This window comes from Petaurus breviceps, unplaced genomic scaffold, assembly GCF_028583685.1.
Source record: "Petaurus breviceps papuanus isolate PSGF00001 unplaced genomic scaffold, PetGlider_PUasm1.0 90895, whole genome shotgun sequence".
NCBI lineage: Eukaryota > Metazoa > Chordata > Mammalia > Diprotodontia > Petauridae > Petaurus > Petaurus breviceps.
Genome location: NW_027187372.1, coordinates 34,135,669 through 34,157,824, shown reverse-complemented (window position 1 = coordinate 34,157,824; position 22,156 = coordinate 34,135,669). Strand labels below are relative to the sequence as shown.

General features: G+C 37.6%; 1 protein-coding gene across 8 annotated transcripts in view; it reads right to left on the bottom strand.

Moving 5' to 3' along the window:
• Positions 1 to 6,725: 6,725 nt before the first annotated feature.
• LOC138151226 (membrane cofactor protein-like) overlaps positions 6,726 to 22,156 on the bottom strand; it is a 51,125-nt gene continuing 35,694 nt past the window's right edge. For 2 of the 8 annotated variants that reach the window (XM_069074742.1, XM_069074748.1), the window contains 5 exons: positions 21,393 to 21,440; positions 18,243 to 18,281; positions 16,707 to 16,742; positions 14,332 to 14,389; positions 6,726 to 9,764 (listed from right to left, as the gene is read on the bottom strand). In XM_069074742.1, coding sequence (XP_068930843.1) covers positions 9,668 to 9,764; positions 14,332 to 14,389; positions 16,707 to 16,742; positions 18,243 to 18,281; positions 21,393 to 21,440 — 278 coding nt within the window. In that variant the 3' untranslated portion in view covers positions 6,726 to 9,667. Of the gene's footprint in view, positions 9,765 to 11,177; positions 11,286 to 14,331; positions 14,390 to 16,706; positions 16,743 to 18,242; positions 18,282 to 21,392; positions 21,441 to 22,156 lie in introns of those variants that run through there. The other 6 variants (XM_069074747.1, XM_069074746.1, XR_011165767.1 and 3 more) reach the window with 5 other exon arrangements.

The following is a 22,156-nucleotide window of genomic DNA, read 5'->3' as shown; positions in this document are numbered from 1 at the left end:
CTCCTTTTCCTCCTCTCTCCCTCCTCTTTCTCTCCTTCCTTCCCCTTTCTCTCCCTCCTCTCTTTCCTCTCTCTCCCTCCTCTCTCCCTCCCTTCCCCATTCCCCCCCTTTTCTCTCCCCCCTTTCCCCCCTCCTGATGGGAATGCACCAGACTGTGAAACTTCCTCCTCCACCCCTCCCTCCCCCACTCACTGTTCCTGGTCATAAGACTGGCAGAGACAGGTCCTGATAACAGAGTGAGGCTGGTGGGCAGCCCGGGTCCAGCTACTAGCCATATCATGCTTTAGGGAAGCAGGCTAGAGGGCGTGCTTGAAAGTTGGCGCTGGGCTGAGAACCTACCCCATGACTGGCCCAGCCCTGTAGCCTTCTTCCCCCCCAAAGAGGAAAGTGGAACAGCGTCACTGGGCGTGCCCAGCTTCGTGTGCTGTCTGCCAGGTGTGTGCCCAGGCAGTGGGCAGAATTGCCAGCCTGAGGTTAGTTAACATGCCCAGTACCTCCCAGTACAAGAAAGAAGGTGGGCAGGAGGGGATCGTATCAGGGAGACAGTGGGGAGAACATCTGACCTGTCAGAATGCCCTTTCCTTCGAGACACAGGGTTCTGGAGTTGTCTGGAAGAAGTTGAAGCCGTGCTGGGGACATTGACACCTGGCCGACTCCTGAGAACGTAAGGGTGAAGGGGAGGCAAAGACATGGGCTCCTTCAAGCAGTTTCCCCCAGAAGTTCTGGTGAGCAGGTACCCAGCGGTGCCGGTAGGAGACAGAGCCTGCCGCCATCTCTGGGCAGCTGGTGGGGGCTGGGGAGGAGGGTGGAGAGAAGGGACGGGTGTTCACCCGGCTCAGGGGCCATGGAGGACCAACCACAAGCACGTGGAGGTGGAGGATGGCCAAGGCGAGGGGCTCCCTCCAGTGCTGCTCCCGACTGTTAGATTTCACCCACAGCCCCAGTTTCACTTTTGAATCTGCCTTCCCCAAACTGAAGGAGCCTGCCCCAGAGAGCGCGTGGGTGACTCTCTGGTGTGTGTTTGAGAATTTAGATCTGAACTTGGAAGAACAAGACTGTTTAGGGAGTGTGTGTGTGAGAGAGAGAGAGAGAGTGTGTGTGTGTGTGTGTGTGTGTGTGTGTGTGTATAAGAAACCCCACTACGGTGAACTCATGCATGCCTACGTGCTCACACGTGTGCCTGTTCTCTTTTGGAAATGGTGCCCCAAGAAGGGGTCGTGTAGTTTGGCCTGTCAGAACTGAGCCGTCTCCCTAGGAGAGCCTGCCTCACATCCTCATAAGGATAGTCAGCCCATTGGTCACCAGCCTAGACAACTTAAGAATTACAGATTTACTTCCCAGTCCCCCATATTAATTAAAGGCCTGCCATGGGACTCTAACACTTTGTTTACCATTCTGAGGCCAAAAAAATAAATAAACTCAAAGAAAACCTCTTTAGAAACTAGTGTCCCAGAAACATAGGCCTTCTCCCTTGCTGCCCTTAGGGAAACCAGAAAATGGTGGTTTTAGGGGTCACTTAATTTCACAAGTGGGATTTTTCTGTCCTGATTTAGCCTGCAGCTCCTTCTGTACTTTGTAATTGGTCTTTGTGAGTTGTTGTGGCCTAAAAATGTCATCCCCCAATGACCAGCCTCCATGAGGGCTCCTATCCCACCAAATGGAGGCCTTGGCAGTCACTTGCCTAGAAAAGACAAGCGTGACTTCTCTCTGTATTGTTCCTACAGTAAATGAAAGCCATGTAAAGGCTTTCTTAGAGTAATATGTCAGTGTAAGATGGTTTATTTTCCATTGAGTCACAGTCCATAGCTGTGAATGCGAAATAAAATGTCCAGGCCTCCTCTTCTTTAAAAGGAGAACTTGGGGCAAATGGCAGCCATGTGTTCTGATTTGGCAGTGGAGGCCCAAAGCCAGGGTATGCTGGAAAGCAGAGCTTGGCCCTACGGTTTCTGTGGTGTGGAGATGCCCCCCCCACTGAGGTTCCTTTATGACCCAAAGGTCCGTCATTTCGTCCTCCCTCTTCACAGCTAGGAATTCTGAAAACCTCTTTGCCCATGGCGAGAAGCAGGGCTTCCTGCCTGGCCTCCTGACGGACTGGCCGGAAGCAGTACTTTTTTGTTTTGTTTTGCCTTTTGCATCAATCACGTTAAGCAGCTGTGACTCAGCACTAGAGGCAAGAACAGGATGGAAAAGCTGCTGCCTGGGTGAAAGGCTCCACAGCAAGCTAGCTCAGACCCTGTTGTTGGGGCTGGGGAGGCTGGCCACAGTACAGGCCCTTGCAGCTGACTGGCGTGGATGGCTAGCCTGTCTGCGCTGTACATTTGGCTTTGCATTAATGTGTAAGGATTCCTCTACCTCCCTTTCCTCCCCACGCGTCCTGCATTGTCTCCATTTTCTTCTTAACCACGTATTTTTCAAGGGCTTGCTGTGTGCCTAGTACTGTGCTTGGCACTCCAAGGAGGTGCAGAGCAATGGAAAGCATGGTCCCTACTCCCCAAAAGAACTTGGAGGCCAGATCGTGAGCCAAGACATTAGACTCCATTGATTTTACAGCTAGGGGGTCCACCCTTTTAGTTTGGTCAAGATCTCCAAACCTACTCTGGGTCCCAGCCCTGACTTGGCTTTTCCTTAAAGACAATATAGACAAAACCCCTCTCCTCCCTGTTCCTTCCCACTCACTTTTCTTACCATTTTAGTTGACATCACCTAGGGTTATGGCTTGAGAGAGGCCTAGCACGTCCTTGGTCACTGTGTTGTCAGGTTGGTTGGTATGGTTAATCCCTGGAATGCCCTCTCTCAGCCCAGGTCAACTCTTATTTGGCCATATTCTAAGGCAAGAGGGGAAAAACCTCAACTATTTAAGTATGATGTAAAATCCTTGAGGTCAGGGGCCAGTTGTTTTGGTCTTTGTCTCCCTAGTGCCTTTGCACATGGTAGGCATGTAAATAATTAAATTTAAGGTGGTGAGAGTATAGCTTGGTTAGCTGTGGCTCTAGGAAGGCTGGAGTCAGTGACAGCTTTGTGATAGGATGGTAATATCAAAGGGTTTAGTGACAGCAGCACTTTGGACATGGGCAGAGAAGGCTTTCTAAAGCAGGGAGCCTAGGCTGTGCAGTCTCCATAATCCCTATGTCTTTGAAGGGAGCATGTTTAATCTTGCATGCCACCAGGAAGGTTGGTTTTTTTTTTTTTTTTATTGTTGCTGCCTGCCAGTTAAGAGATTAGTAGAGAGATTCAGGCTTGATGGAAGCAATGCCTTCTCAAAACAAAAAGTTTTTGCAGAGGTGATATTCTAATCAACAAACTGTTTCCAAAGTGTAAGATGGCATTTCCCAGCAGTGACAAGAAGGCACCTTAGCCCTTTAGCCTAATGAGAATCAGCAAAATAACATAATATATTTTGCCTCTTCTTCTGTTCCCTTTGGATTTGGTGTCAGGAAAATAACTCTGAATAAGCCTGTGTGTGTCTGTTTTCTTAGCCTGGTGATTGAGAGTGACATTAAAGGTCATTTAGGTTGAGGGTTCTTAACCTTTTCTCTATCATGGACTCCTGGTGGTTGGGTGAAGCTTTATGGACCTTTTTTCAGAATCATGTTTTTAAATGCCTACATAAAATAAATAGGATTAAAAAGGGAACAAATTTTATTGAAATAGCTATCAAAATAGTTGTTGGATTTTTTTTAAAGTTCATAGACCGAAGGTTAAGAACCCCTGATCTAGGTAGAAAGGGGGAGGGAGTGGAAGTATGGGGAGAATTAATGCATGGCATATGGTCTGATTTAGAAAAATCCTTTGAGAGGCCCATTTACAGGCAAACCAGGAAAATCCTCCCCCCATGTATGTTATACATGGGATGGATTCCTTAGCTGAAATTGTCAGTGTTTCTGTGCAGGCTGGAGAAGAAATCACAGATGGGTACAAAATCTCCTATGAAAGGAGGCAAAATGGTGGCGTAGGTGAGGAAAATATGAGAGCGAATGGTGCCTTTCACTAAGCACCTTTAACTCCTTTTTATGTCTGCAATAACGTGATTAATCTGGTCTCTTTTGACCCGATAGAATAAAGTTAATCTAGAAAGGGGTTTGTGTTGCCCCCTCTTAGAAAGTAAGAGGGTGATTTCTGCAACGTTTTAGTCACCGTATTGTAATTCTGTGTCCTTCTGTACCATGATAATAATTGCACCTTTTGTCTCCAGTGGAAGAGCAAGAAGACCTTCTATCTCAAAACAGAGGCTGAGGCTTCCCCCTCTTCAGGATGTTTCTCTTCTTCTGGAAGCTGGTTTCACATGGTGGCTTAGATTTTTCCATCTCTGTATCTAGCACCATTTGAAATCAGTGTTTTAGGAGTAAGAAATGCGGCAGGGGAAGGACATACAAAGAAGTTTCAGTGGCTCATCTGCTTTTTCAGATTTGCCATTTGAACTGGGAACACTCCCTCCATAGGAGGATGATTGTCATAAAAATTAAATTAAGGGATAGGATCACGTTCAAGGTGTCAGCTCCAGTAATAATGCTGTAAGGAACTGAGACTAGTTTTGCATAGCTCAATTTGAAAAAAAAAAAACATTGGATTGGGTATCTCAAGACCTGAGGATATAATCTCAACCAATTACTAGCTTTGTGAGCTTAAACTAGTCAAAATCTCCGAGTCTCAGTTTTTTCTTCAAAATGGGGATTATTTTTACCTCTTACCTACCTCACAGGGTTGTTGTGAGGATGTATGACAATATTTTATGAATATGATAATACTCTTATTGAATGTTAGTTAACAGTCCTGCCCAACTGTGGTAGGGTCCTAATAGTTTCTTAAAATAAACACTTCTTGGTTAATGAATGTCATGATGTTAGTCTTCAATTGAGTGATGATGTGTTTTTCTGGAAGAATGAGAAGGGTAGATAACTGGGCAAAAAACTGTTCTATTACTTGCCTGACAATTTGAGGTTATTTGTATATGCAAAGATATGTCATTGTTATAATACAGCAGAATTCCACAAACCCTACTGGACCTCTCTCTTACACAGGCTGACCGATTTCTCTTGGTGTTCAGAGTCTGTTTTTGTCTAGCACCATTTGAAATCGGTTATGATGTAGGGGGAAAAGCAGCAGTCCTGGAACCCATGCAAGGCTGGTTGGTTAGTCGTAGCATTTGCTTCTTGAATCATGGGGGATAAAAAAAGACCACAGTTCTTACTAACCAACTGCAGCTGCATTGAAGCTTCTAAAACTCAGAGGTAAGAGACAGCCTAATGGATCAAAGTTCTCTGGACACATGAATCCACGATTTGATTCTAGTCCTGAGTTTTGCCTTTTCTTTGTAATTTTAAGGTGCTTTAAAACGAAAAAGTCTATAATAAGGTTAAATACACTAATAAATTTTTTTCTGCATTGCTTGTCATGTCTATTTTTCAACTCCTTCCCATTCAATTCCATGAGATTGAGAAGAAGGCATAAAGGATAGGACAGACAAAAGTGGGAAGTAAACTCTGTTCTCACCTTGCTATATGTATTGCTAAAGTGTGTAATGGATAAGAGCACTGGACTTGGAATCGGGGAGACCTGGATTCAAATTACACCTTGGACACTGTGACTCTGGGTAAGTCCTCTGAACCTCTCTGGCCCTCAGTTTCCTCATCTATAAACTGAGGCTTTAAACTTATGATCCTTCTGGAAGATGCCACAGCAGCTCCAGAATCTTGGATGACAACTGCCCTATCAAGCTGTTAGCTTGACTTATGAGGCCACTTTCTCTCTTGATCTCTTCCTTTCTTGGCAGTCTGGGGATTTGACCCATTAAAGTCACTCCCACTGCAATGTCTTATGTGGGTTGTGGTGGCCTTGCCGCTAGGGGGCCCCAAATAGGAAGATTTTCACAGAATGCTATGTGGAAAGGAACCTAAAGAGATGATATGGAGGGGGGGGGGAAGGGGGAGAGGGGCTGAAGTGTTAAGTATTTTTAAATGTGTAAAATAAAATACATAGGATTGCAAAGGAAACCAATCAAAATACAGATGTAACTTTTTTTTTTTAAACCACATTCAAGTTTATGGGCCTTCCTTAAATTATCCAGGTCTGTGAACCCCAGGTTAAGAATTCCTGATCTTGATGAACCTGTACCTAAACAAAACTCCCACAAATCTGAATCTCACTGGAAGTCTTCATTCCAGATATTTAGTAATTATTGCTCTTTTAACTTGATTTATCAATTGTCAGTAGCTGCTTTTGCAGAAGAAATAAAGTAAAAGGCACGGACAAGTCCTATAGAATATCCCCAAATTAAGGGGTAGGAGGGGGGCGGAAGGATATCAACTTTATGGAAGAAATAATGATTCTTTTAAAGTAAAATGCTATGACACCATAAACATTAAGCTATCGAGTAGTTTCTCAAGTTTTAAAAGGCCCGTAGACATAAATTTAGAAGACTTCAAAAAAAAATTAGCCTCATTGAACACATGCAGAGATCAGCCAGTAGGCTTCTTAAAAAGAATTGTAAAGGAATACAAGGAAAAAACTACAGGAACTCTGAATAGTGGTGAGTGTGTATCAGCTTTGGGAGCAGCCTTCCTTCATTCATGCCATATCAGAATAGTCCAGAATCTGAGGTTTGCAGAACTCATCACTTATTCTTAATGAAACAGAAGTCATGGCTAATCCTGGCTTACTACCAATCCTACATGCCCTGATTCTGGAGAAAGTCCTTGCAATTCAGCACACACACAAACACATTCATATAAAGATACAATTGTATTTTTATTCAGCTTTAGAATCATTCACACATCCTGGTTTGCCATCTCACCGACCCTTTTCAAGGACATCTGTAATTTTTATTTAAGTAGGATGACCTTCCTTTTTCCCATAAAAGGCACGAGTTGTTGATGAATAGCCAATGTTCATATAAAACAGATTTTCCTAGCTATTTGAAAGTACATGTGTGCAAGGAAAAATATATTTAATCCTAAATTACAGTTTTAAAGATAGCCATTAGTTAAATGAAATAAACACCAAATTTAGGTTCAAAGAAACCTCCATAGAAATATTTTGCAGAAAAGTCTGTTTCAAGAGTCATCTACCCAGTTTTAAATAGATATCTCCCCTTCAGTTTAATAAGGTATTCCTAAAACCTGAATGTGAAAAAGACAAAATCAGGTCCTGACATCACAAATGCACAACTCTCATAGTCTTCATAAATAGCACAAAAAAGATTACAAGAAACAGTGAAGCACTCCTTTACATAGACGTTATGCTTATCGATATAGAACAGCACTATTTCCTAGCCTAGCTGGAGTTACAACTGTCCTTTAAAATAGAACATTATATATTCTTAACAGAAGAAAATTCGCAATTCACAGGGAAACTCCTCCCTATTGTGCACTGGTCCAAACTGGTGACATATGTTGGATTCTGTGCCCCGACTCATTCCTTTGCAAGTATGTATATGTTTGTAACGTTACATATGTAACTTCCAACTTACACGGCTCCTCTTCGATAGTTTTTTTTTTTTTTGGATATAGTTACTGAGCCTTTAACAAAAAGAACCTCGAGTCAGACAAATTAATGGTCATCTTTGAAGGAGTCTTTGAGAGGCACCAAGAGCTGAAACTCATTTCTGAAGAGACTTGGGACAGTCAACCACCACGAACAAATGCACCTGTGAGAGGCTTGGAGTCTAGAGAGACACTTTGAAGGAAATGACAACTGTGATTCTCATGTCCATACAACTGTTTTATTCCGAGAAGAGATGATCAATTAATGGAGTTTTCAGGAGAACGGAGGTAAAATGTCATTCTGAGAAGTCTGTTGCCAACATTTAGGAGAGCTTAAGCCAACTGCGGTTCTAGAATTTTGGAGAAGCCAACGGTTAACAGCTGTGAGACAATCTCAGTAAGCATCTTCTCTGCTCTGCTGTTCCAGACCAGAGGGGCCTCTGGCTGGGACATTTCTCACAGATGAGACATTGCTTTAAATATTCATAGACTGTAATCTTTGTTACTGTTAATAAATTATATAGGCAGAAACTGATGTTCTTCTAAGTCTTTAAGTTTGGGGCCTGAGACAAAGGAGAAAAATTTTATAGGACAAGAGGTTACCTCCCCCCTGGGGGTAGGGGCTCAAAGCTAATTAATTAGGGGCAAATGCTTGTATTTTATTTAATTTGGGAGGTGATTTTAACCTTGAAATCTAAAGAGAGAAAAAGATTAAGGACAGTAGTAGCAAACTGAAGAGTGGGAATTTGGTGTATCTGTCCCCTAGAAGACTTAAGAGGTACTATACATACACACATATATGAAAATACATAACACAAAATCTCCACTTTTTCCTGACCAAACATTGATATCCCAATACTCACATTCATGGGAGTATAATCTGCATACTGGGCTGGCTTTCAAGTTAAGAAGAGTAAGGCAAGTGATAAAGTATCTGAATAATTTTCTGACGTTCCCAGCCTCCTTTCTCCAGATACCTTTTCTTGGCCCAGCTGAAGTCTTAAAAAAGACCTTAGGGTATGCCTTTACAGAGTACATTTTAAGGCTTTTAAGTCATTGTTTGAACATAATCCCTGGTATTAAAAACTGGCTACATAGTGGGGGGGAGGGGGAGAAACTCCTGGTGTGGAAGTTTTCCTCTTACTGATACATATTGGCCACCCTGCTTATTGACTGCATTTTAGAGAACAGCCTAGAGCAGAGGTATTGGACTCAGGCCTGAGGGCTGCCTAAAAAGCTCCTTTACGTTGCCCAAACCACACTAAAATTAGGAAGAAAACAAAACTATAACACAACATGGATATTAATTTGTGGTTTCCTAAGTTTCTATTTAAGTGTGACGACCAGGTTATGCCCAAGATCACACAGCTAAGTATGTGTGACCTGCTGTACTCTCTTCTATGCTGCCTCTTAGGCTTTAATATGCTTTTAACACGGGTACATTCTGACCACAAAACACCTGCCCTATTTGAATCAAACCAGATCTAAACCTTAGAACACTTTCCCCCCACTATGGAATTCTCTGTGAAAAAGATGGTAAGGCCCCAATCATTATTTAGTGTGTACACGTGCTGGGAATCTTGGCTGGAGATTAATAATGTCCCTTCAGTTTCACAGAAAAGTGGTATCCGGCATTGTTTAAATTAAATCCATTTCCCACTGACTGGTAAAAAATAAATGTCAACTTCACAGCCATGTGTGCAAGCTGACTTAACTTTGTCCTGAATTAGCATACTGGTTACGAAAAGAAACTGTACAAACAGGATAAAGTACCATTGTTTGACAAAAACATTCCTTACAAAACTTTTCTTCACTTATCCATCAACTTGATCTTGACCAACCCTCTTGTTTTCAGAGTCACTTAATTTCTTAAACCATCCAGTGAAAATATTGCAGATTTCTTATTCCTCTAAGTGCAAAACTTTTTTTCTTAAAATAGTATCTTGCCATCATCCTTCTGACACCCTACACAAAAGCAGTGATGACCTGGGCAAATCCACAAAGTGTGTACTATCTTCATTTCCATTTTAAGCACTATGCAGGTGTGAGGGTGTCTAATAAGTCTTATCTTAAAACATCAAAATTTCAACTTAACAGCTTCTTTTTCAAGTGGCAAAGGAACTACATTGAAAGTAACTAGAAAAGTGCTTAACATTTCAACTAAAATATAGGCCAAATTGGTGGTTACATTAATTTACTGAAACCATACTCTTGCTTTCCTCAGAATGATTCCCTTGTTCCAGACAAGTTTTGTAATCAGCACTAACAGGAATCGCGGCATTTTTCCTATAAGACAAAACAAGAAAAAGAGGATCACAATCAAACAAGATTAAAATTAAACTATAAAGATATTTTTTAAATGGATACATATAGAAAAGAAACCATTTCTAAATAATTCCTAATTCTTTTAAAGATTCTCAACCCCAACCACCAAAGAAGCAAATCTGGTATAAAATAATTCTGGCTCTGAGCAATCCTCTTCTTACCCTAAGCAGCAATAGATTACTTTACACAAAGTTGGTAACCAATTTACATGTGTTGAAACTGAGTTAATTTTAATTTAGTTGCAATAGGAAAACAACTCAGAGGGACAGCTGAATAAAATGATAAAATTCAGAAATCTGGGATTCAACTGAAGCTTTTAAAAAGATGACTCATTCTGAAGACATGAGTCCTTTAACAATTAGAGGAATGTCAGTTTAGCGCTGATGGGAGAACAAAACATTCTGGGATAAGTGAATTCTGTAGCTAATTAATGCCTAACATTTTAAATAATAATTACTATGAAACACAAACCATTTTAATAGCAGTCTTTCTGGCACATATTAAAATTTTCCCTTTCATAATAAGTTGGATATAAACCAATGATTTACCAAGAAGTTTTTTCTTGGAAGGTGCAGTATTTCTGACAACAGCATAGAAGCACCCACCAAATGTAGAAGGTAAACTTCTTTTAAGCTTAGGTTCAAACTTTCTGGCAAATAAATGATTTTTATTGAATTTCTGAGGCAGGAAAAGATGTACTCTTATCTCATGAAGGCTGAAATTATGTTTTTCTGATGCCCCCAGGCTGTGGTGCTATTCTAGTATCTCCTACTTCAGACAGGGGAGGCTTTTGACCTCTCCCTAATCCCCAACCTTATTCAACCACTTCTGTTTCATTTTGATAACTTGTGTTGGAACTGGACGTTTCCAGAGAACTTAATATAACTAAGCTTTGTATGAAATAAACAGTAAACAAGCTTGCAGAGGGCAAGAACTCTTTTTTTATCTATATCTCCTATCTTGCACAGTGCCTGGCACATGGGAATTGCCTAGGAAGGGACACTGCTGCCAAGATTAATAGGCTTGGAAGAAGATACTGATGGCAGGATTTTTCAGTTCTGGATTTGTACCTTGTAGGAAAGCTGAGGGACTAACCTCCACATAAATGGAACACAATTTTTTTGGCCCTTTACTCCAAAGCAATGGTCCAGTGTTCTGAAATTTCTCTAGAAAAGTTTTTTAAGAAACATGTTTCACAATCAAGTATAGTTCAGTCAGTGCTAGAAGATTTGATAGTTTAGCAAAGAAAACATGGCCTAAGGTTTTCTTTGTGTCCCCTGCGAATATGCCACAGCTTTGGTTAGTTCCCAATGAAAATTTCTGAACACGTTTCAAGTTGAGTATAACTGAAAGACATAATATGAGTTACAGATACCTTTTAATGATTTAAGTAAACCTTTCTTTCATTAAGGGTCTTCTTTGGGAGGAGTAAAAGAATTTAAATGTGTTTCTTCTTTGTGGATTTCATCAGTTATGTATGTGCTGAACAGAGGAAGGGAAAAAGTCTTGACTGAATAAAATAGGATCAATCATATCAAAGAAAAGGAAGAAGTGAGGATAGGAAAAGACAAGCAAAATCAATTCCATGAGAGACATAAAGTAATGCTGAAAAGTTCATTAAGGTTTACCCCTGTGGTTTTACTAAAAAATGCAGTATTCATTCAGATTAACGTGTGCTTTTAATTTGAACAAGACCATCTAACCAAATGGAGAAATTCCAAACTTCTGCCCCAGTGACGGCTGTGCATGAGGGTTGTACAGCACAGTTATATTATCTAAAATGATTTCATCTACCAAAAGATCATATCAAAGGAAACAGTACTGGCATCCAATGCCCCCAAGTTTTTGGCAGGTTATTGAGTGTGCCTGTAGGGGGGACATACTTTCATACTCTTCTGTTTTGTGGCAAGAAGTTTTTCCAATACATTCAGTTCAGCTTCAAGTATGCCTACTGATTATCCAAGGGCAGATTAACTTTGGAAAATAATATTTTGCATTTCTTTAAGTAAAACCTTGTAAGAGCAAATAATTCATCACTTCACAAGTTCCCAAAGTGTGATTTCTAGAAACAGCAGACTTGAATTTAAGAATGCGTCACCAAATCAATCATAATTTTTGCACTCTTGTAATACTGTTTCCTTTTATTTATTTATATGGATAAATCAAAACAGACTAACAATATGGCATATGGCATACATTATTGTGCTCTGAACTATTTAAGAACCAAAGAGGCAAGCAGAAAATAAGTTCAAATTAACTTGCACTGTTTTTCTGTATCTTTCCCAACTCAATTTCACTCATTTTTGTCTCCTACAAATCCCAGTTTGACTACTACTATGACAGTAAAAATGAGTTTTTCCATAAACATCTGTTTAAGGATAGGCAGGATGAAATTTACAATATAGAAGGTTAAAAAATTATAAAAACTATATATAGCAAGAAATTATATGATTATTAATATTCATTTTCTAACAAAATCATAGGTTCAACTTAAGAAAAACTAGCTTGTAAGATAGACAAAGGTATACTCTTCTGTCCAGCTATAATGAAGTCTTTTAACGACGAAGAATTTTTGAGGAAAACAGATTTCATATATAGTAGTAAAAGAAAATAAAGAGAAAGCTTAATAAACTCTCAAAAGGTAACATAAACAAATAAAACTAAAAATACTTAAGCTCTTGAGAATAATGCCTTTTGTGTTAAGTATAGTACTTTATCTATGCTCAATAATAAGTATAGAAATCTGGTAACATTTGAACTTACTAGGTTTGAGTTAAAGGTGATGTCAAAGTTATTAAGGTGGTGATGTGTTTCTATAGGCAGAATCAGTCAGAAGACAGTATTTCTCAGAAATATTCTAAAGCATGCCTATCGTCATTTCACTCTGATAATTTCAAAATCTGCTGGTAACAAATTGAATATATTTCATCTTCTTACTTTCTTATTCAGTAAATTACACATTTGCTTTTTTAAGCTGTTTACACATTTGCTTTTTTAAGCTGTCTGCATTTGTAAAAAGGCTAACAAATATGCTATTAATTTGCTAGGTCTTAGAGATCTTAACCTGTCAACACCCACAATTAAGTTTAACCACATCATTTTAAGTGCAACTAATTAAGTTACAGCTCCTCCAAAATTAAGGAGAGTTTAAGAAAACAAACAATAATTGAAAAATTTGCAGATAGTTCCTATAAAGGTCAATTCTAAAATAAATTTCTCAGATGGGATTACCATATTGCTTCTACAGCTATCTGAATTAGTCCCCCAAATTGTATAGGGGGAAACATGGAATTTGTCACCAATATATGAATGGCCAACTGTCAAATTTTCCAAAAGAAAATTTCTCATATCTATCTGTATCTCACAGGATTGTTGTGAGATTTAAATAATAAAATGTATGTAAAAACTGGCTTACAAACATAAAAGTGCTATATAAATATTTGATATTATCATTAATATTGTTGGTATTATCATCATTCTTCTTGGTTGCTGAGCCCATTTTGAAATATGAAATAGGCTTTGTTTTGAAGAAGTCCATGACTACAAAATTTTAGTATCTAGTTACAAAGAACTGCCTTTGTTTTGGTCAGAAAACCTAAAGCAACTTTACTAATTAATTCTTGTGCAATGATTACAAAAGAAGATAAAGGGATAAAAATATTTTCCTTTAACAGGATACCACAATTCATGGGTACCAGGCTATTGTGGCACTAAGCTATTTATTTCATTGTGGTACTTCTTTTTTTTTAATTCAATTTTACCCAAAACTTCAGAATTGTACATTGTTCTTTCGGCTTATGCATATTAAGTTACTATCCTGATAATCTGAAAAAAAGAAAAGGCAATATTTAAGATAATGTATGGTACTACTTGTAATGGGCAAGACTATCTGAACCTGCCCTAGGAACTCCTTAGATTTTTAGCTACCAAACTATGAATTAAACTAGCCATTTGTAACTACATTCAAAAAGATCACTGAAGTGTGGACCCTTTAACCTAGAAATATAACTACTAGGCCTGTACCTCCAAAGAGATAAAGGACCCATACATATAAAAGTGTTTATAATAGCTCTTTTTGTAGTGACAAACAACTGGAAACTAAGCAGGTCCCATTGGTTGGGATATTTAGATTATTATTTAGATATTAACAACAACAAAAAAAACAACCCATACTTAACTCAGACTAATATAACTAGCTGTGATTCTTGAGGACTAGTGGTTCAAGTTGTGTGAACTAAATTGTACATATTGGGAGGGGCTTTTTCAACATCCTTATGTAGATCCTAGATTGGTGCTCTGATTTGAGTTTGGAAGCCATAATCTTAGGGAGTAACTTTTTGTTTCTTTGAAAGTTAAATTTTGCCTGTGCCCTTTCCCTGACAAAATAAATTTGAGCTGGCTCTTAAATACAAAGCAAATTTGGCCAAGTCTAGTATTAACATTAATATACTGCAAAAAGGGAAAGAATATTGAAATTCTGGATGGAATTGGAAAAAAAAAATCTATTTTAAAAGACGCTTTGACTCACCCTTTTTTCTTGTTATACCGACGATAAATGATAAAGACGGTTAACACAACCACGATAACTATAAAAAAAAATTCAAATTATCATGGAATGTTGAAAAATAACAAACTTTTTAAGTAATTTAATGACAGACCTGGGCATTGTGAACACATGGATATACCACAAATTCATAGTAATTACAAGGTAATACATTATCCATCCTGTTTCAGTAAATAAATTACTCTCAGGCATTCTAAAAATCAGTAAGAACAGATTCATAGCAGAATTTATAAGGCCACCAGAGGATATTGAAGGGAAACTCACTAAGTAGAGAGTCCTTCAAGATCATGATGACAAAGTAGGATTGGGTGATTCTGTGTCAAAGAAGATTTATTTCACTCTAGGTTAATGGTCTCCAAAGTGGAGTGTATGTAATATGATCCTTTCAAGGTACAGGAAGAAAATATTAGAACTTCTTTTCAAATTTATAGCTAAAAATGAAGAAAATTATGGATTAACATCAGTACCCTGAAGTATTATCTGTACATCATAGTTATGCATAAAGGAACACAAAGTGTCCTGGAGAATGAAAATTCCACCACTCAATGGTATGGTATTTTCACTTACTGTGATAAATATAGTTGAGATAATGACCAATTAAGTGAGTTTATGGATTAATATCTACCTTTAACCAACCAATCTTCACAAAATGGGCAAGAATTTTTAAAAAAAGATTTCTACAAAGAAACTGAATCATAGCTTCCCATACTGTCTGCTGGGAGTCAGCGGAATGATTCGGGGGGGGGGGGCAGCAGTAAACTTGGGTCATGCAGATTAAAAAAACACCAAGCAAACATTAAAGGATTAAAAAAAAAGTAGATTTCCATGGGGGAACTGAGTGATTTTTTTTTTAAAGGGGGCAGTAGGTCAAATAAGTTTGGAAACTTCTGCTATAGATTGAAGATAACAAGCATAGGCAAACAACAATAGCAGAGATTAGTCTTCTATTCCTGCAACAAACTTCATCAGCCACAAAGGCAAGCTAAAAACGATCTTATAAAAAAGGACAGCTGGTCAAAAATGCAGATTAAAATTATTTAAAATATTAGCTATTATCCTTATAGTTATTGATGCACTTTACCCTAAGCATATGCTGAACTTCAAGATACTAGCTAGAGACAGAATGAAGCCATCGCAGTTTTAAAAAACTTATTTTCTAACAGTATTTGAAGTCCTCACAACTTTAAAGAGCATAAACCTAAGCTTCTGTTTCTTTAAAACAATATGTGTCACAAAAAAAATTCTCATTTATGGACATGACCTGGAAAGAGAATTTTCTAACCTAGTTTAAAAATCTTCCAAAAGTAGATTTCCAGGGAGGCACTTGTGTGATCAGTTCAATTAGTTTACAAGTATAACTGGCATCAAGGAAGATGTAAAGTTACCAACTGAATGTTAACAAATACCCCTGGATAATTGGCGGATAAGACAGAAGCAGCAGCATGACTCAGTATGCTTGTCAATATTCCTTTCTTCCCTTTGCATCTACACATCTGAGGCTCAAGTCTTCTTTCTCCAGCCTTCTCATACTGGAAGATGATTCAGTCCTCAGCACCCTTCTCTTCCAGGTAGATCACTGTGGTGCCTGCCTTTAATTGGTCTTGGTTTCTCCAAGAACTCCATTTTAAGCAAAGTGCTTGTGCCTGTCAGGGCCACTCCTTTGTTCCACTCCTAACTTCTTTCTCTACCATGTCCCCTCCTCCTCATCAGCTTCCGTTTATGTACAATCTTCCCCTATTGGAAAGTAACCTATTTGAGGGTTAAACCGTTTTTTCTTTTTGCTTGTATTTATTTGTATTCCAAGTCCTTAGCCAAAGAGCTTGGCAGAAAGGAAGTGCTTAATAAATGACTGCTGACTTGACAACTTGACGTACCTTTGTATAGTACCTTTTTCAGCTATGGAATCCGTTAAAACCAAGTATTAAAATGAACTCAGAACCAGACCTTTTAAATCATTAATAACAATGTTCTCACTAAAAATGCTAATTTTAGAATGAACAAGTATTTTGCATTATTAATGATTTTTAAAATAAAACATTAAAAATATTCCATTTTTAATCTTATCCTTAACTTCACCTTTACGTCTTAATATGTGTATAACATTAATATAGCAACATGTACTTAATTTATAAATAAACATAGATATAATGGGGAATGCAAATTCAATCAATTTTTACTGATATCTAAGAGTAATCAAAAACGTTTGGAGACCATTAATCTACAAGACCAAATGGTAATTGTGAACAGTAACAAAATGAAATAAGCAATTCTGCTTTTGCGCATTTAACTATGTGCAACTTCACTTTAAAACAAGATTATTAAGATTTTCTGCTACTTACATGCAATAATAACTATCAGGACGATGATGCCAACACCTAAAAAAAAAATAAAGTAATTCAGCATGAAATAACTGCATTTTTTCATTTCTATACTTTATGAGCTAGAACACTAAAAACACCAATCTATAACTAGCTTTTAGAACTACTCCTAAAGCCCCTACTTCACTGAACTCACTGAACTTTTAATTAGCTTTCAAGCTGTGATATAGAAAACTGAGAGCAGCAATCTTTTATATTTTTCTGTGCATCACTAACAGTAGGTGCTTAGTAAATGTTAATCAATTACGATGACTAAAATAGAAAAAAAATAAATGCTTCCCTATGCTGTTGCAGTATCCATTTCTGTGATTTCCTGTATTATCTGGTTTAGGCTTGGTTTTCATATTAATGAAAAATGTGTCCCAATTACAATTCAGTTTAGGAACTTCATAATACGTGTTCATGAAAATGTTTATTGGAGTTCACTTAAATACAGTGTTTGCCTAACATCTAGAACCAGTTAAGGTCCCTATCATACAGATGAGCAATTCTAAAAATGCTCACAAAATGTCAGAGCACATGCACTGAAATTTAGATTCCTCCTGGGAATCTAAATGGGCACCTATGAAAATTCAAGAAGAAGCATTCACATACAATTCAACTTGCAAAAGTGCACATAAACAGCATGTGTCTCAGGCCACCATATACCATGACCAAGGTTCAAATTTTACTGCTCCCCAAGAAGGAAGCCCAGAACCACATTTACATCTTACATCTTTCTCCTTCACTAACAAAGATGAGGGAATGACCTTTATGTGGAGAATTATTATGGCTTTAACCTAGATCTGGAATGAATGAAGCCAAAAGTATATGACAGAAGGAAAAATAAGTCCCTGAAAAACCAGAGTGCCATTAGTAAAAAAAAACAATGTAACTTAGCTTTGTGAACTTTCATATTTTTTCTTCTTGCCCATTATTTCTAAAATATCATGAAGAAAAATCCATATATGATGTGCACATTAAGTAAGGGATAAGGTAAGTGTTAGAGGAACTGTTTAGGTGATGGAAAAACTGCTTTTAAAAATGCAACAAATCAGTTGCATTCAGTTCAAAGAAAAATTCTAGACTGATAGTGCACCTCACTCATTAAAGCAGGGGGTTTTTAAACCTGGGGGCTGTGAACTTTTAAAAAGAATTTTTTGTTAACTGTATTTTAATAACTAGTTTCCTTTGTAACACTATATATTTTATTTAAACTAAAAGTATTTTTCTAAGAACAAATTCATAGACTTCACTTGCCTACCACGGTCAGTCAATAGCAAGCATTTATTGAACACCTGTTATGTGCCAGACATTGCAAAGCCACAAGTGACCATAACACAAAAAAGGTTAAGAACTTTAGCATTAGAGGCAACATTTTACTAAGGAGTAGCCAACAAGGACCACTACATAGAAGTGAAAACTGAAAGATTTCCCTCTTCGTTAAAGAATATTTTGGGCCATAACAAATAACTTCTCCTGTCTGTATTATTAATGTTATATGAGGAGTTACTGAACCTAGTCCTGATGGTTCTTTACTGGGAGGAAGTGAAGGCCCTGGAAAAGACAAAAAAGAAAGCAGATTCAGTCAAAAATTGAGACAAGTAAAGTGATTCCTATAAGTATTGGTATACCCTTCATCTGATAAAAGGGAAACTTACAATTTTGTTTTCCCTTACAAACTTTTTATCAACTGTTAAAGTTAATTTTATAAGTCAATTCTGATATTATATGCAGTGGGAAAATGCTACAAGCATTCCCAGTAAGGACAGGAATAAAATCTCTATAATTTGACACAGTTCCAGAAATACCAAGCAGAGCAATAAGAGAAAAAAAAATACATTAAAGGCAAAGAGTTAACAAAACTATCACTATTTTCTGATGACATGATTTACTTAATAAACAACTTATTGCTTCAGTAAAGTATAAAGTTAAAAATAAACTCGGAAATTAATAGCATTTCCATATTGTAGTAACAAGATCCAAAAGGGAAATGTAAAAGGAAAAAGCGTCATTTAAAATAATTACAAAATACATAAGATATATGTCAATATTCCAAAGAATACTTAATAACTGCATATATACAATTATTCCTTTAAGGAGTATTTTTAAAGAATTTAAGTAACTGGATGAGTATCGATCAACTCTGTGCATTTTTAAAAAATGGCTCAATGACCTTTTTTTCTTTCTTTTTTATTTTTTTGGCAACACAATCACTAATATACCTCTCCCATCTAAATCTCCTTGGGTGGGGGGGAGGGGGGAGAGGAAAAGCTCTAACTTGTAACAATCAGAATAAAGTGAAACAGCCATCTACTCAATGACCATGCTAAAAAAAATGTATGTCTTCATGTGTAACTTGAGTCAATCGCCTCTCTTGGTCGGAAGTGGGTAAGCAAACTTATTCTGGAGTCACAGTTGGTTGTTATACTGATCAGAGTTCTTAGGTCTTTCAAAATTGTTTTTCTTTACAATGTTGTAGTTATTGTATAAAATGTCCAGATTCTACTCACCTGGCTCTGTATCAGCTCATACTAGTCTTGTCAGTTTTCTCTGAAAATGTCTTTTATCATTTATTAATGATAAAAGGTCCTTTGGGGCAGCTAAGTGGCTCAATAGATAGAACACAGACCCTGGAGTCAGGAAGACCTGAGTAGAAATGTGACCTCAGACACTTACTAGCTGTGTGATCCTGGGCAAGTCACTTAACCCTGATTGCCTTTTAAAAAAAAAAAAAAGGACCTTTCCTTGGTAATGAAAACTGTTATCTGGTTTTCTATTTTCTTTGCAAAAGAGGATGACCTTCACTTTAGACATTAGGGAACAAAAATTACTACCACTTAATATTCAAGTTAAGGCGCCAGAAAGGGTACCTAGCTGACCTTGATGAATTTAACTAACTTGACCCTTGGGTCCAAAAAGAACTGGCAGACATGTGGTTGTTAGCTCATAGTCAGTGAAACTTGAAAGATCATGGAAAATGAGAGAAACCACAATACTGAAGAAGGGTAAATGCTGTCCTGAATTTTCACAAGAGGGAAGATAAGAGTCTTTGAGCTATAACATGACTCTGATTGCTGGGGAAATACAACAGATCATTAAGAGACAGTCGGCAAACATCTAAAAAGGGAAGGAGCCAGGCACAGCTTAATCAAGATCAGGTTATGATCAAACTAATCAAACTAATAATATATTAATTTCCCTTTTTGATAGGATTATTGGGCTAGTACACTTGAGGGGAATGCTGTGAATATAGTTTACCATATTTTAACAAAACTTGAAAACTATCTCATACTATTCTTGTGGAGAAGATGAAAAGAATGGATTAAATAATATAGTCAGATAGATATAGAACTGTTTGGATTCAGACAGTAGCTGTTCTTGTTTCAATGTCAATATGGCAGGCAGTCTCCAGTGGCATACTCCAGAATCTATGTTTTTAACACTTTAATCAATGCCTTGGATGACGGCAGAGATGGTATACTCAAACTTGCAGATGACAGAAATCTAAAAGAATGCTGATAGGCTATAACACTGGGCTAAATTTTTTTTTTTAAGCAATTGGGGTTAAGTAACTTGCTCAAGGTTACACGGCCAGGTGTTTCTGGGTGGGTGCTAAGTGTCTGAGCCCAGGATTTGATCCCCAGGTCATCTCGACCCTGGAGCTGGTGCTCTTACTCACTGTGCTACCTGGCCGCCCCTGGTAAATCTAATAGGATGAAATTCAAATAGGTTAAATGCAAAATTTTATACTTGGGTAAAAAAAAAAAATCCATTTCATAAGTTTAAGATTGGTAAGCCATAGATGGACAACAGTTATTCTGAAAAACATCTGGGGCTTTCACTGGAGTACAAACTTAACAAATTAATGATATGATGGGGCAGACAAAAGAGCTAATGTGAACTTAGGCTGCACTAAGAAAAGCAGGGCTTTCCGGATTTTGAGGTAACTGTTCCACTGTACTCTGCCTTTAATTAGACTGTATCTGGAATACTGGGCTCAAATCTGGGCACCACATTTTAAGAAGAACATTGACAAGCTAGAGTATCCAAAAGGACAGTCAGAATGGTGAAGGACCTTGGGTCCAGTTCATATGAAAATTACTGAAGAACCTGGTGAGAGCCTGGGAAAAAGAAGAATCAAGGGTGACGTGTTATCTGTCACTGATACCTTGAAGTAAGACAGATTAGATTTGTTCTATTTTGGTCCTATGGAAAACAAAATAAGCAAAGAGCTCTAAGTTGTAAAGAGGACAAGATAGGAAAATGATTAGAGCTGTCCAAAAGGGGAACTGGCCTAACTAAATAAGTGGATGGTTCCCCCTCTTCCGAGGCCTTCAAGCAGAAGCTGGACAAATAATTGTTAGGTATGTTATACTGGGCTTTCCTTTGGTGTATGGGATGGATTAGAGGACTTGTGAGGTCTCTTCCAGCTCTCAAAGTCTATGATTCTATAAATGCTGAGATATTACAATGACTGAGCATGTCCCAATGAGAACAGCCAGAAAGAGCCATTGAACTAATCAATAAAGAGAGACACAGAAGGAGAAAACTATATATCCTTTTCCACTTCCCTCCTTAATATAGTATCATTCTGGGTTGGTGGGTGAAAAGCATCATAAACAACTACAATTTTTATAAAAACTGCTAAATGAGGAATTACTGAACCTGGTTGACTTGAGACAGGTGGTTCTGGTTGGGAAGTAATAGTAGATCCTAAAAAAGCCCCCCAAAGAAAGGCAGATTTAATAAAAAAAAAAAAAACACTTTAGAAACCATTTCTCTAATCTCATCAGTACAATGTTAAGAGCTTTGTACTTTTAATGTCTAGAAACAAAAACTCCAGTTTCTCTTTGCCTAACAACCTTGAATTATTATTAACCAATTACTACTCTTTTCTATTTAATAATTTGTAAACTCCAGTTATTACTATGGAAACTTTACGAACCTATATATAATAAAGTACATGGGTGCTAAACTCCTATGAAAAACTACAAAAATCAAATTAAATACACACTCTGGATTATTTGATAGGGTAAAATACATTAATAAATAAACATCTATTCACAATGGACATGAGAGTAAAAGTGATAGCCAATAAATAAAATTAATCCTTATGAAATGTAGGCTATTAATTTATATTATAACCCACAAAAATCCATAGAATCTATACCCTGTTTGGGTATTACCATACCATATCCTATATAGGAATCCTAGACCAAAGATTCTTTCAATTACAGTATTTATCAGTACATGAGAATAATTCCTAGCCCAGATATTTTATAGCCCTTTTTTAGGAGAAAAAAATTCAAGGCATATTTTTATCACTGTTGACAGGAATTAACATTTATATAAGCATTTTAAGGTTTGCAAAATATTGATATGTTATCACATTTGATCCTCAAAACAACACTCAAGTACCATAGTCAGAA